This window comes from Anthonomus grandis, chromosome 5 (genome assembly GCF_022605725.1).
Source record: "Anthonomus grandis grandis chromosome 5, icAntGran1.3, whole genome shotgun sequence".
NCBI classification, from domain to species: Eukaryota; Metazoa; Arthropoda; class Insecta; order Coleoptera; family Curculionidae; genus Anthonomus; species Anthonomus grandis.
In genome coordinates this window covers 28,740,204-28,754,198 of record NC_065550.1, presented here as the reverse complement: position 1 = coordinate 28,754,198, position 13,995 = coordinate 28,740,204, and the positions used below count along the sequence as shown (strand labels likewise).

Genomic DNA, 13,995 nt, shown 5'->3' with positions numbered 1-13,995 from the left:
ATAGATTTATAGCTAATTAACACCGTACGTCTGGACTATAAACAAAGCTGTAATCTAATTAGATAGATTAATTCCTTAGATAATCCAAGAGTATAAATTACTCAATTAATGAAAGTTGAATAGATGATTTATTAACACTGAGACGCCTGGACTATAAGATAAGTTAAAGCATTTTTTAGTACATGCACAAATAGAATACAATTTTAAATTTAGTTTAAGTGTAAAGGTAAGTTCATGGTATTTATTAATATTTTTATTACTGCTACGTCTTAATTCTGGTCGTAAATGTAGTCCTGGGGCGTTCATTTAATTTTGTGGAATTTATTAAAATTATTTTTATTACTAACAAAATTACAAAATTACGTTTTAACTAAAATAATTAATTAATTATCTTTAATTGAGAATTCCAGGCAGTTCAGCTGTAAAAAATTATCTATTAAAATTTCGGGAATCTTAATTAAATTGTGCCTCAATTGCCTGGAATAATTAATTTATTAACTAATTAATGACTCTTGTGTAAATTTTGACTCGCTTACTAATTGAGGTAAGCGAGTCAAAATTTTACCTCAACTACTTGGACTAATTAATTAATTTATAAATTATTTTAAAATAAGAATTACGGGTAATTGAGCATTAAAATTTCTTTGAAGCTTCAGGCAGTTTTTCCTACTTACCCACATGTAGGATGAATTATTGATAGTAGAATTAATTAATTTTTTTTGGATTACAGCTATATATATATATATATACTCAGTGTATAATTCCAACTGGTACGGGTGATGGTACCCTATCAGGTATGTTCTCAAGCTCCCAAAATCTATGCAAATTTACATCGAGAGAATTAGGAATTGGGATGCTACTTGGCACAGAGGTACACAATGACACAAATTCGTTGGTGGGAATAGTATTTCCACGTACTAAAACCCATCCAAATATGGTTTTAATAGCATATGGACCACCATTAGTCCCTTTTCTGGAAGACCTGGAAGGATAATCTGAGAAAACAACGAAATACCTAGGAGCATTTTAACACTGTGAGATAAACTAAAATGCTTATCTGCTAAGTCCAGACCCTTCAAATATTTCCACTTGGTGGTATTAATGAGATAGTTTGGTGTATTTTCACAGATGGAATGCACAATAATGGCTTCAAACTCCAAAAATACGCCAATTTTGGACAATACTTTTAGGTTAACAGAACCTAATTATAAAGATGTAGACATATTATTTATACCTTGAATAGTAATACGGCTGGGTGTAATGGGTAAACCAAGTCGCTTTACATAAGATAAGGTCACAGAATTGGTTACACTAGCACAATCAAGAATGGCAAGAATATACTGATATTTCAGCTGTAGCTAACAAGGTAGAATCTTCACGGGAAATCAGACTTGTCAAACAAGGAACAACAGGGGAAATGGTACGTACTATTAGTAGGGGATTCATATACATTGGGAACATTATTTGATGGTTGAAAGTGCAGCAAAGTATGGTGTTTTTTGGAACAAACTTTACACAACTTTCAGGTTCCAGGACATCCAGACACACGTGTGTGAGTCTTAGGAAATAATTGAAACACATACGTTGGCTGTTTTACAAAGGAATTTCTTTCTGAAATTTTTGCCTTAATAAACTTTTCATACTTTATATAGGGGTGTGAATCTAGTTTACAAAACAAACATCCATGATCGACACTGGTCATAAAAGTTTTCGTTGGCACCACTTGTTTTAATTTATTGGGGTCATAAGATTCCCTTTGTCTTAAAGTGGGTTTGGAGAATACTTTTGGTTCATTCAGAAGAACAATATTTTCCAAAGCCCTACATTTTAATTAGAAATTTAGTTAACATAACTAGGAATGGGTTTGTCACTGCACTCAACTTTAAATCGGGTTTTTATAGAAGAATCAATCTTCTGCAATAGCAAATTTAATTTGGTGAAATCCCACAAAGCAATTCCCTGCAAAGAATTTAAAGCTTCCATATTTTGAGAAAATGTGGTGATAAGCTGTGTTAGATCATAGGCAGAATGAGTTTTTGCTACAGGTGCATTATATATAGCAAGCCAATAATCAGTTGCTAGGGCTCTCTTATTCTAAAAAAGGTTAAATAAAAGCATTAAATACTACATGGTAGTTGGCTTCAGTTATAGTAATATTTTTAATAATTTCAGCTGCTTCACCTTGAACAGCCATTTGGAAATTTTTGTATATCGGAGAGGAATCTTTTCTCATGTACAAGGGTTCTTAATAGATCATAAAAGGCAGGCTAATCTTTTCTATTTCCAGAAAACACAGGGACTCTGATTCTACGTAGATCAAGATCATGTTCATGATCTTTACTTGGTAATTCACCAACAAAAGTATTGCTGCTCTTACAGCCACTTTTCGGGATAACATCCACTAGAGTACTTAAATCTCTAATTAAAGAATGAACTGTATACTTGATTTCATCGAAGTTGTGTCTAATGGAATATTGCTCATCCTATTTGTCATCATCTGAACAAGATAAAATATCTAATTGCAAGGTATCAAAGTAGGAACATACACTAGGTAGATCCTCTAAGCGAACCTTTAATAGATTCAATTTGGATATAACTCCCATTAATTAATTTAAAGAAATTTTTGTATTTTTTAGTACTACAACAGTTGAACTATAAAATTGTAAACAGAGTGTGTAGACCTAATTTTGCTCAGTAATGCTTCTTTTTCAAATTTTTGGCTCATCTAGACTATAATAAGGTCATGAGAATTCCCGGCAGTTCAGCCGTATAAATTGGCTGCTAAAGTTCTTAGGCATCATAATAAAAATTATGCTTCAATTGCCTGGAGTAATTAATTTATCAATTAATTAGTGATGTCAGGCACTTTAATTAGAATTATGCCTCACCTACCTAGACCACTGAATTAATTTAAACTAAGAATTCCAGGCAATTAAGCAGTAAAATTCGTTTGAAGTTTTCGAAAGTTTTTCAGTTAATCGGCTCTTAAGACGGAGCATTTAAAATTAAAAAAAAAAAAAACTTTTAATTCACTTTTCTCACTTATTGATTTAATGGATTTTTTTCAATACAACTTTCATTCATTAATAGAAGTTAAATTTAAAGAAATTACTGTATTTTTTTGGTACTTTTAAGTTTCTAATCGAAAAAGTCAGTTTAATATTCATTCTTAAACCAGCTAGGGAAATATCTTGATTAAGCCGTCACTATCCAGAATACAATATTTTAAATTTTTAAGAGGATATACTAACCTATTTAGTCCTGGACTATATAAGATTGTAATCAAAATGGGTAAATCAAACTTTGTTCCGTCAATAGATTTTTTTAAATAATGGTACACCTGGACTATTATCATTAATTACAGTCCAAGAACGTAGGTTCAATTATTAAAATTATTAAAAAAAAAATCAGTTTTTTAGTACAGGCACACCTGAACTATAGATTTATAGCTAATTAACACCGTACGTCTGGACTATAAACAAAGCTGTAATCTAATTAGATAGATTAATTCCTTAGATAATCCAAAAGTATAAATTACTCAATTAATGAAAGTTGAATAGATGATTTATTAACACTGAGACGCCTGGACTATAAGAAGAGTTAAAGCATTTTTTAATACATGCACAAACGGAATGCAATTTAAAATTTAGTCCAAGTGTAAAGGTAAATTCATGGAAATTATTAATATTTTTATTACTGCCACGTCTGAATTCTGGTCATAAATGTAGTCCTGAGGCGTTCATTGAATTTTGTGAAATTTATTAAAATTATTATTATTTTTATTACTAGCATATTTGGCCTATTTTTTTGATATGTCAAGCACTAATTAAAATTACGTTTTAACTAAAATAATTAATTAATTACCTTTAATTGAGAATTCCAGGCAGTTCAGCTGTCAAAAATTTTATCTATTAAAATTTCAGATATCTTTATTAAATTGTGACTCAATTGCCTGGAATAATTAATTTATTAACTAATTAATGACTCTTGTGTAAATTTTGACTCGCTTACCTCAATTAAAATTTTGCCTCAACTACTTGGACTAATTAATTAATTTATAAATTATTTTAAAATAAGAATTCCAGGTAATTGAGCATTAAAATTTCTTTGAAGCTTCAGGCAGTTTTTCCTACTTTTTTTTCTACTTACCCACATATAGGATTAATTATTAATAGTAGAATTAATAGCTTTTTTGGATTACAGCTATATATATACTCAGTGCATAATTCCAACTATCTCCCATTAATTAGAAATTGCTGTATTTCTTAGTACTGCAACACTTGAACTATGAAATTGTAAACAGAGCGTGTAGACCTTATTTTGCTCATTAATGCTTTTTTTCCTAATTTTTGGCATATCTAGACTATAAACAAAGACATATTTCAAGTGCTTTTACTATCTGAAAATAATGAGAGAGTTTTGATTAATTGATATCAGACACTTTAATTAAAATTATGCTTTAACCGTCAGGAATAATTAATTAATTTTTTAATGTAAAGGTCATGAGAATTCCCGGCAGTTCAGCCGTATAAATTGGCTGCTAAAGTTCTTAGGCACCTTAATAAAAATTATGCCTCAATTGCCTGGAGTAATTAATTTATTAATTAATTAGTGATGTCAGGCACTTTAATTAAAATTATGCCTCAACTACCTAGACTACTGAATTAATTTAAACTAAGAATTCCAGGTAATTAAGCAGTAAAATTCGTTTGAAGTTTTTGAAAGTTTTTCAGTTGATCGGCTCTTAAGACAGAGCATTTAAAATCAAAAAACAAAAAAAAACTTTTAATTCGCTTTTCTCACTTGATTTAATGGATTTTTTTTTAATTACAACTATACTCAGTGTCTAATTCTTACTTTTATTCATTAATAGAAGTTGAATTTAAAGAAATTTTAAATTAATTTAAATAATTTCAATTTTTAATTTTTCAATTTTTTTGGTACTGGAATACCTGCACTATAAGTTTGCAAATACCAGATTGCAGACAGTTTTACCACAAACCAAAATTCTTGAATATCAAACCAAAGGTTCTAACCATAGGACTAATGCCACACCTAAGCTATTATCATAAATATTAGTCTAAGAATGTAGGTTCAATTATTAAATTTATAGGAAAAAAATCAGTTTTTTAGTATAGGCACATCTGAACTAGAAGTTTATTTTATGCATGTGTAGGTCTAATTTTTTTCTAATATTTGACTTTTAGCAAAACCAAGTATACCTACCAAGAATAATTTTTTGGTAATTATTGGAAATTATATGTTCATAGACATTATTAAGCTTTTTGTAGTATAAGTACACCTAGACCATGCGATCATAGTCTGAGGACGAAAGTCTTAATTTTGTTTTATCAATGGATTTGAACTTTTGATACGCCTGGACTATAAGCAAAAACGTAGTCTACGTTTTCTTCTTACATAATCCAAGTGCCAAATGAAAAATAAATTGATAAAAAAATAACCATTTTTTACTACTGAGTCGCCTGGACTATAAGATGAATTATTAGTATAATGTTTTTTCCATAGAGGATTTTTTTATCACTGACAAATTTATGTTTAATATCTTATTAAATAAAATTGCCATAGGTCATATGGGTGTAAAAGGTGCATTCGACATAAAATATGTTAAATGAATATGTGAATCTACAATGAGGGTATATTCTTAAAAGCCATCTGTGGTTTTATATCTGAATTTTTAATTTTAGACTCTATATTTAGACTCTCTGTTTGAATAAAAAAAAAATTAAAATTCAAAAAAGTGAAACAACAGATATCTAGATACATTCTTTAAAAATGTATTTCTTCAAACCGTATAAAAAAAGAAGCGCCCAATTTTGAGTTCACCGTCTTCCTAACGTTTTTATTCACCTATTTCGGAATATTTTTTTTTAGTTTAAGGGGAGTAAATATTCAATTTTGGTTATGTTTTGTATATTTACTTTATTATTCAATTTACTTTATATTTCATCATATAGAATCGAGGTTAGATATGTTAAGAAAAAATGGATATTTCAACAAATGGTAATAAAATAAAATCGTATATGGCATTATTAGTAATACAGAATTATTGATGTTTATGTTTTTACACAAATATTAAAATTTTTTGTTAGTTTGTGCATATAATGAACATAAACTATGTATAGTACATATGTATAATAACCGTTTTTTCTAATTTTAACAAATAATTACTTATCCTTCAAACCTTATCTATAAAAATCTAACCTTAACTTCATATTTAACTATTGTATAAATATGATGATGCTTTTTTAATTAGTAGATTTCTTTTAAGCCTACTGTCAATAATTTCAGTTAGAACACATTCATAATTTATTTTAGTTTTGGTTTTAATTTCCCCTACACACTTATCATTTAGTTATAAAAAGTAGTCTCATATTTTGATAAAACCAATGAACCGATGTGTCTTAGGCATACTAAAAAATTAAAAACTCATGTAATTTTTCATATTGTCTCACTTTAACATGACGTTCAATTTATTGCTATTAAACAGCAGAAAAATGCGTCACTTTCCTAATTAATCCACCTTCGTAATTTTTTCTGGACAAACCAAAACACAAGCTCAGAATCGAGCTTTAATCATCATCAATTGCAGATTTTATAGATAAAGAAAATAATTTTAATTTATCTGTACAGGCAAAGAAATCTACAAAACTTTAAAAGAATTTTCCTAAAAAAATATATTGTTCGAAAACAAACGATTAACGACAAATTTAACATTTACTTAAGGCTAATCGTTGACACCAGACATCTGGTCTTTTTATCAATAATTTTATTATACTTCTGTTGTCTTTCGAAAACCTGCTATAATATCTTTATGGGGGGCTTACGTGCAAATTTAAATAGAAATGTTTCCCTAATTAGTGATATCATGGAAATCTCTATCTAAGATCTTAAAGATAACAACTTTTATATATAAACAAGAAGCTTCCAGTTGTTACATTGTGAATATGTAAAACAGGTTTGTGAGGTTTTCTTTAAAAAAAAATATGTCCAAGGAAGACATCTTCAGTTATGCCGTATTTATTTCAGTCACTATTATTGCTGTAAGTATAATAAAAAAATTAAAAGAAAAATAATTATTTTTTTATTAAAATTCTTAGATTCTAGGAGCAGTGCCTCTATGCATTTTTGGTATAACTTATGGACCCTTTTTGGCCAATTTAGGGGATGAAACCACCGGGACTTCACTAGCCAATGCAGCCTTTAATACTGTCATGTCTATGGCAGGTACAAAATTTTATAATTTTCAATGTTTTTATTATTATTATTATTATTATAATTTTATTTTCAGGTCTATTAACTAATGTGTTATTGAATATTTGGTCCTGTAGGAACGTAGGACTGCTTGGGGCTCTATTTTGTCTTATTGGCAGCTTTAGTTTGCTTTTGGTGAACGATTTTATAACGTTTTTGGTTATGTATGGATTTTTTCAAGGTAAGCGGTAAAAACTACGCGAAAAAAGTGCTGCTTTTAGACAGTAGTTTCGAAAGTGTAAAAAGTCAATTTTTATTCTTATATCGCATTCTTTATATAAACTAATTTATTTTTTGTGTCATAGTCAAAATTTTAAAAAAATCGAGGTAATAGGATAGAAATAAAATATTTAAAGCCTCTCTTCTCTTTGTTCAATTTAAGCTAAAACAGTAGCATTGATTTTAGGCTTAGGATACGGCATTTTACTGCCAACGTCCCTTACAGCCCTAACGGACGCATTCGACAAACGTTTAACGTTAATGATGAGTCTGTCCCAGGCTATAATGGTGGCCTGCTGCATGGTCCTGCCACCCTGTGTTTCGGCCATAATCACCACCTGCGGCTACAGGTCAGTTTTATTAATGCACCTGTATCGATCCGGATTTTACTTAAGTCTTCGTTTACAGGACAACCGTATTGTTTCTCTCCGGATTGACCGTTTTGTCAATACCGTCAGCCATGTTCTTAACTAAATTTAAATGCAGCAAAGAGGGTAGTAGAGGCAGATATTTAATAAGTAATATTAGGGAAAGTTCTGGTAAGGCTTTTTTTGGAGATCTTTAACGTTTATTAGAGGTTTCTCTAAACGTTTCAGCTGGGAGGAAGTATGATTTGTCGGTAAAAAGCAAATCTGTAATTGATCTTAGGATAGAACAATCGAGGGATCCTCTATTGAAGAAGCACAACAGTCTTAAGGAGCTGATTTTTGAGCAAGATGTTAGGTCTCCTTATAAAGCCATATCGGCTCTAAAAATCAATAGAGGGGTTGAGAATTCCTGTAATAAAAGGTGAGTGTTGCAGTTGTGACTGTCATTAATGCTCAATTTAAGTATTATTAGTGAATTGGGAAAAATTTTAAGAAATTTGTGAAATTATCACGTAATCTATACATTATTAAGTAGATTTCTTGACATGGAGTAAATTATTAAAGGTTGGACTGCGGTTTCTTATCTGATACGTATTTTTTCGTAAGTATATAAGTAAACGTAAATAAAATTTAAAAAATACCACTTCTTCTCGCATGATTTGACAATAGCGCTAGAGGATTCGGTATGATACTTACCTACTCGATAATAATAAAAAATTCGCCAAAGGTGAGCGTATGACGTGGTGTTGCAGTATGTTGGAACAACACGTTCAATTTTTAGTTGTTAGTATTTTTACACATATATTTGTTTTTTTTTATATATTTAACTTACATTTATTTATTTAGTCCAATTATTTCTTGGATTTAGAAACAAATTTAAAACATTTTTTTATTGTTTTTTTAAAAAAAGAGCAAAAGCATACACCTAAAAAAAATTTAAAAAAAAAATGGTTATCGTGATATAGTTCGAAACATTTGTCTCACCAGCTTGAGCTAAAATAGCTAAAAAAATAAATAAAAAAAACACAAAACATGAAGAGAAAAATAACAGAACTGTATTTACCTTTATCGCATTCTATTTATTCATTACTGCTTGAATAATCTTATGGTCGTTATTTATTGACGCAGTTTCACTCTTTTCATAGGAAAAGTATACAATTATTTGGATTTCAGGTTTGTACGTGTGATGGGTTTTTATGCGTAAAAAAGAAAGAAAAAGTAGAAATATATACACGCATGTCTTAAGTTACACCAGTGACATTTACTTTATACCAATATTACACTAAATCAAAGTAAATTAACAATATGTTGAAATGCATATCAAATCCAATTATGCAATATATAGTGCAAGTTATCCACTAATATAAAAAAATCTATAAAACTATAATCTTGTTGTTTTTCACCAAGTACATAAAATAGTAGAGCATACTGTCAGCGTATATTTCATCAAATAATTATCTGCAAATCTTTGTACATCATAGTTAAAATGGTTCTTAAACATAATGCAGTCCGAAAAGAGGAACCAATATCTTAGTTCCTTTTTCAAATGTGATTTCATCTGTGAGCTAATAATCAACATGCTGGACATAAGTCTCTTCATTTGGTTATTTTTATCGTCCATCTGCCATTGTTTATTCTAGCCACCAGTTCCATTAGAGATTTTATATTATTGCGATGGCATCCATAACTCCACTTCTTCTCAACTTCGCATTCGGAAACTGGTAATAGACAATTTTCCAAAGGCCGTCCGGGTGATATTCTGTCGATTTCACAAGTTTGATTGTCTATCCCCAATCGAATTTTGTGGCCCAGTTATAGAAGGATACTTGCTCAATATTCAACCCGTAAAAGTCAGCAGTAAAACTCACTGGTGACTCAATTGGTCATGCACTTGGTCTTGCTGATGTTGATAATTGGCCCAACTTTGAGGGATATTAGTTCCGCCATATATGTTTATACAAAAGTTTTCGATCTTATAACGCTTGAAGTTGAACTTATACTCCAACAGGTTAGCGAATAATTTGGGAGAGATAACATCACTTAGCCAAACACCTCGCTCTATTTTAAAGTCAGGAGTATATTCAGGGAGTCTAATGAGAGCATTCGCTTTCTATGTAAATATGCTTTATAAGATTGGTGTAACGATGGTTGATTCAATACTACACGAGATGTTGGAGCATACTACGATGATCCACATATCGAAAATTTTTTAGTCCGTAGTTTAGTTCCGTAGTCCACGAAAATGAGCACCAAAGGCTTATTGTACTCTGTTAACTTTTAAATGAGAATTTTTATCATGGGGAGGTGATCATTGCTGTCAGAATTCTTACGGTGTCCTGCATGTTCGTTTGATTGGTAGAGATCAACTTTCATTCTTAGCCTTTTGGTAGTAGAAGAATCTGATCCGAAATTAAGTTGATTGGTCTATAGTTTAGTATGTCGTATTTCTCAGGCATGTATTGTATAAATGCAAGTTTGTACAGTATTTTTAGTAGTGCTGTTCTTCCGATTTTGATATTTTCAATGCTTACTCCGTTGTCACCTGGTAATTTGGTTTTTTCATGTCCGATGTTGTTAATTTCCTCTTGTGTGATATTTGGAATATCTGACCCCTGATAGTTTTGTACTGTGCCCTTCGATACTATTGTTTTCTTGTAGAGATCCACATGGAATTCTCTTATAATTTTCATAGTTCCTATTTATCAGTCCAGGGTTACTATCTGTAATCTTGTATATTTGTCTTTTTGCCTTCTGATAACTTTCTTCTCCTCTATTACCTTGGTTATTTCTGCAGTGTTATGTAGCCTTCGAATTACTTTGTATACCTCTTTAATATTTTCTCTAAGCTATGTAGTATGTTCCCTGATTGTTTTTCTTCATCAGGTTTCTAGAATCACTGCTCATCTGTTCTCTTTTTACAATTCTAGCCAAGTTGTATTTATTTTTCGCTTTCTTCATTGATGCCACTGATTTGTCTCCTCTTTTCCTTATTTGCTTCGACCTATCCTTTTCTTAAATTTATTAAGATTTTTGTTTTGACTGCTCTTTGATCGCTTTCTATAGATAAATTGTTAGAACTATGATATCTTGTACAATGAAGAGTCTTTTTAGAGAAGCTTTTCATCGCATATAAGTTGTATTGTTGCATGAAATTAACCAGTGTCTATCCTTTGTGGTTCCATATTGCAAACCGATGATCTCTCAGCTAAGTTTTACAGTCACTTTGCTTTTACTCTAGTTTCCCATTGAAATCTCATATAATTAAGGTGTAGTAAAAAGGGGTCTGCTGCAGAGCTCTGTTAATATCGACGTAGAATTCTGCAACTACTTTCAAATATGCGTTAATTTGGGAGCATCAGTCTGTATTACCTTAAATGTGTATCTACTATTTAGTTTAAGTGTCAGAGATACTATTATAATTTGTATTATAATTGCAAAACATTTTGTATATGAATTTGTGTATTATAAAGCTTAAGATTAAAGAAGAACATTTCCTTAAAGCCTTTAGAAAATATTAATAAGGCCCTTAAAAAAACTGCATAATATTATAAGCGCATTAGAGAAAAGTGGGAGGAATGGTTCTGAATTGTTTTTTTAATCATTTCTTAAATTAATTTAATAAGAAATTTGTCATCATAAGCTGATTTTGTAATCTGAAAGCTTCCTATTCTTAACTAGTTTACGTTCGTAAACTAACCATGCATCGCTCTTATTGAAAAATTTATATTAGTCGATTTTCCTATAAGAACTCTCTATATTATATATGTTAAAGGGAGACAAAATAATAATTCTTCTTTTTCTTCGTCTTCTTCGTCTTCTTTTTCTTTTTTGGTTTTTGCCACATGGCTAACTTTGTCCATCTTTCATCTAGCATCTTTTCCATATGATCTTATGTGTTCTACCACATTATAACTAACTCATCATTATATCCTCGCCTCTTACTCTTTCATCGAGGGTAATGCCCTTGTTGGTGGTTCTTTATATGTTTATTTAGGATAATTCTTGGTGTTTCAGCCCTGGTTTTTGTAGGGAACGTTAAAATAGGTCTTAACATGCATCCTCAGCTTGCTTTTTGCACTCATCATTTAAATTTTCCATAAGATATCTCTCAGGTATCCGCTGACTCTTGTTGCTTTTATGGCTTGCATTCATGGTTCTTCAATAAGCTTTCTTTCGTTTTATACCTCTACTTCAAGCTAGTTGAATCTTCTCACCTGCTGGATTATCTTGTTGTCAACTGCCAGTTTGCTCCTTATGGGTTATTAAGAGAAAAGCATTGACTGTGTTTCTCCTCTTGCGATGTTCATGTTAAATTTGTGTGTTGTTATTTTCGTCTTGTATAATAGGCATGGTAGGACGTCCTCACTCTCTGCTATGAGGATTGCATCGTCTGCATAGCATAATATTTTATTGGTGCGATTGCTGATCCTATATCCGGTGTTAATTTTTTTTTACTTTTAATGATTTGGTCTATAATGATATTAAAAGGTAAGTCTAAAACTGTAACCCTGTGGTATGCCCATATTGATTTGCTCTTCCTCAGATAGTCTATCGTTGTTTAATTCTTTAGTACCAGTAATCGATGTTGTCCTGGTCTAGAATCTTTATTGCATCATCTAGTGGGACCCTATCGAATTTTTGGGTTAAATTAACAAAACAGACAAACAAGAGTCATTTAGCGTAATACAAATATTGCGTCCACCGTTGATCTGTTGAACATAAAACCTTACTGTTTTTTGGATATTGGCACCTTTCTCACGAGCATTGTAGCAAAGATTTTAATCAAGATCTTAAATACCGAGGTCAGTAGCCTTATGATTTTAAAATTATTATTAAGTTTTCTTTCCTTTTTTATGTATGGGTTTTCAAAGTATTTCGTCCATGTTTCCGATTTAATCTTTCTCACTTTCACTTTCTCAGTAATCTGTTTTTTCCTATTTGTAGCCTATACCACACTTTTTTTAAACGCCGTATAGATTTATCATATTTATTCGATGTTCTGAATAAGTTCAATTATTTCTTTTCTCTATCAATTTCTTTTACTTTTTCTATTTCTGTTACTAAATCTTACCATTAATCTTTCTTTTCTTTTCAGAAACTTAATGGATTTTTCCCTCTTTAAGTCAGGCAAGTACTTAAACATTTGTACAGGCCTGGCCTTAAGTTACACAAGCGACATCTACTTCATAACGATACTGCCGGTGGTATTGGGTGATTTGGGATTCGAGCACACTACCATAGCTAATACCGTATCAATTTTCTTTGGATCTGACTTGGTTTCCAGGATCGTCCTCGCAGCCGTATCCAGTTTTACCGTAATAAAAAGTAGACATTTGGTGTTTTATGGATCTGTTTTATCTGTGATATTTAGATTTGGTAGATATGTGTATTTTTCATTTAAAACATTTTTTTTAATACATAATTTTTAGGTTTCGCTTTAAGCACAACTTTTGTGACGAAACTGGTTATGTTAAGCATATTGGGGTTCCTAAGAAGTCTCATTCAAACGCCTTTTGGATTGGTTATGGCCGAGGAGTATCCTGACAATTTTAGCACCGCATTTTCTTTATTTATGGTCTTCACTGGGATCCTAATGTTGGCTTTTGGGCCCCTAATAAGTCAGTATTAATACACATTTGTAAACCAATATGAGAAATTTATTTATGTTTTTAGGTATAACCAAATCATTGACTGGCAGTAATGAAATGGTCTGCTATCTGTTAACCAGCTGCTACGTTATTTGTATATTTTTGTGGGGAACAGAGATGATTTTAGATGCGAAAAAGAAGGATAAACGTGCATCTGAAAGCCCTAATAGCAAAATATGAGTATTGATATACATTCTGTAAATATTAGGTTATTTTTTTTAATTAAAAATCACTATTTTTGTATTTTTTTGTTGTTTTCCTACTGGGGCAGGTGCAAATGTGCTACGTAGACGAAAAAACACTATAAAACCAAAAAAAAGAAAATAAAGAGAAACTTTTAATTTTTAATGCGGATATTAGAAAGTTTTCTCTCTGCATTCTCTTTTCATAAAAAAATCATTTAGTTGCCAAAACTTTTCTATGGAGAGTCTTTGTGAGCTCGCCCCGTGTACGTACGCCTGCGAGGAAACTTTTTTAATATTTTCTTA

General features: G+C 30.8%; 1 protein-coding gene across 1 annotated transcript in view; it reads left to right on the top strand.

The window, feature by feature from the left end:
* LOC126736765 (uncharacterized) overlaps positions 1 to 13,750 on the top strand; it is a 33,027-nt gene extending 19,277 nt beyond the window's left edge. Inside the window, exons 11-19 of the mRNA XM_050441296.1 lie at positions 6,971 to 7,061; positions 7,119 to 7,245; positions 7,310 to 7,453; positions 7,679 to 7,841; positions 7,900 to 8,030; positions 8,088 to 8,280; positions 12,955 to 13,235; positions 13,289 to 13,477; positions 13,533 to 13,750. Of these exons, the coding sequence (XP_050297253.1) occupies positions 6,971 to 7,061; positions 7,119 to 7,245; positions 7,310 to 7,453; positions 7,679 to 7,841; positions 7,900 to 8,030; positions 8,088 to 8,280; positions 12,955 to 13,235; positions 13,289 to 13,477; positions 13,533 to 13,687 (1,474 nt within the window). The 3' untranslated portion in view covers positions 13,688 to 13,750. The remainder of the gene's footprint in view (positions 1 to 6,970; positions 7,062 to 7,118; positions 7,246 to 7,309; positions 7,454 to 7,678; positions 7,842 to 7,899; positions 8,031 to 8,087; positions 8,281 to 12,954; positions 13,236 to 13,288; positions 13,478 to 13,532) is intronic.
* The last annotated feature ends 245 nt before the right edge of the window (positions 13,751 to 13,995 follow it).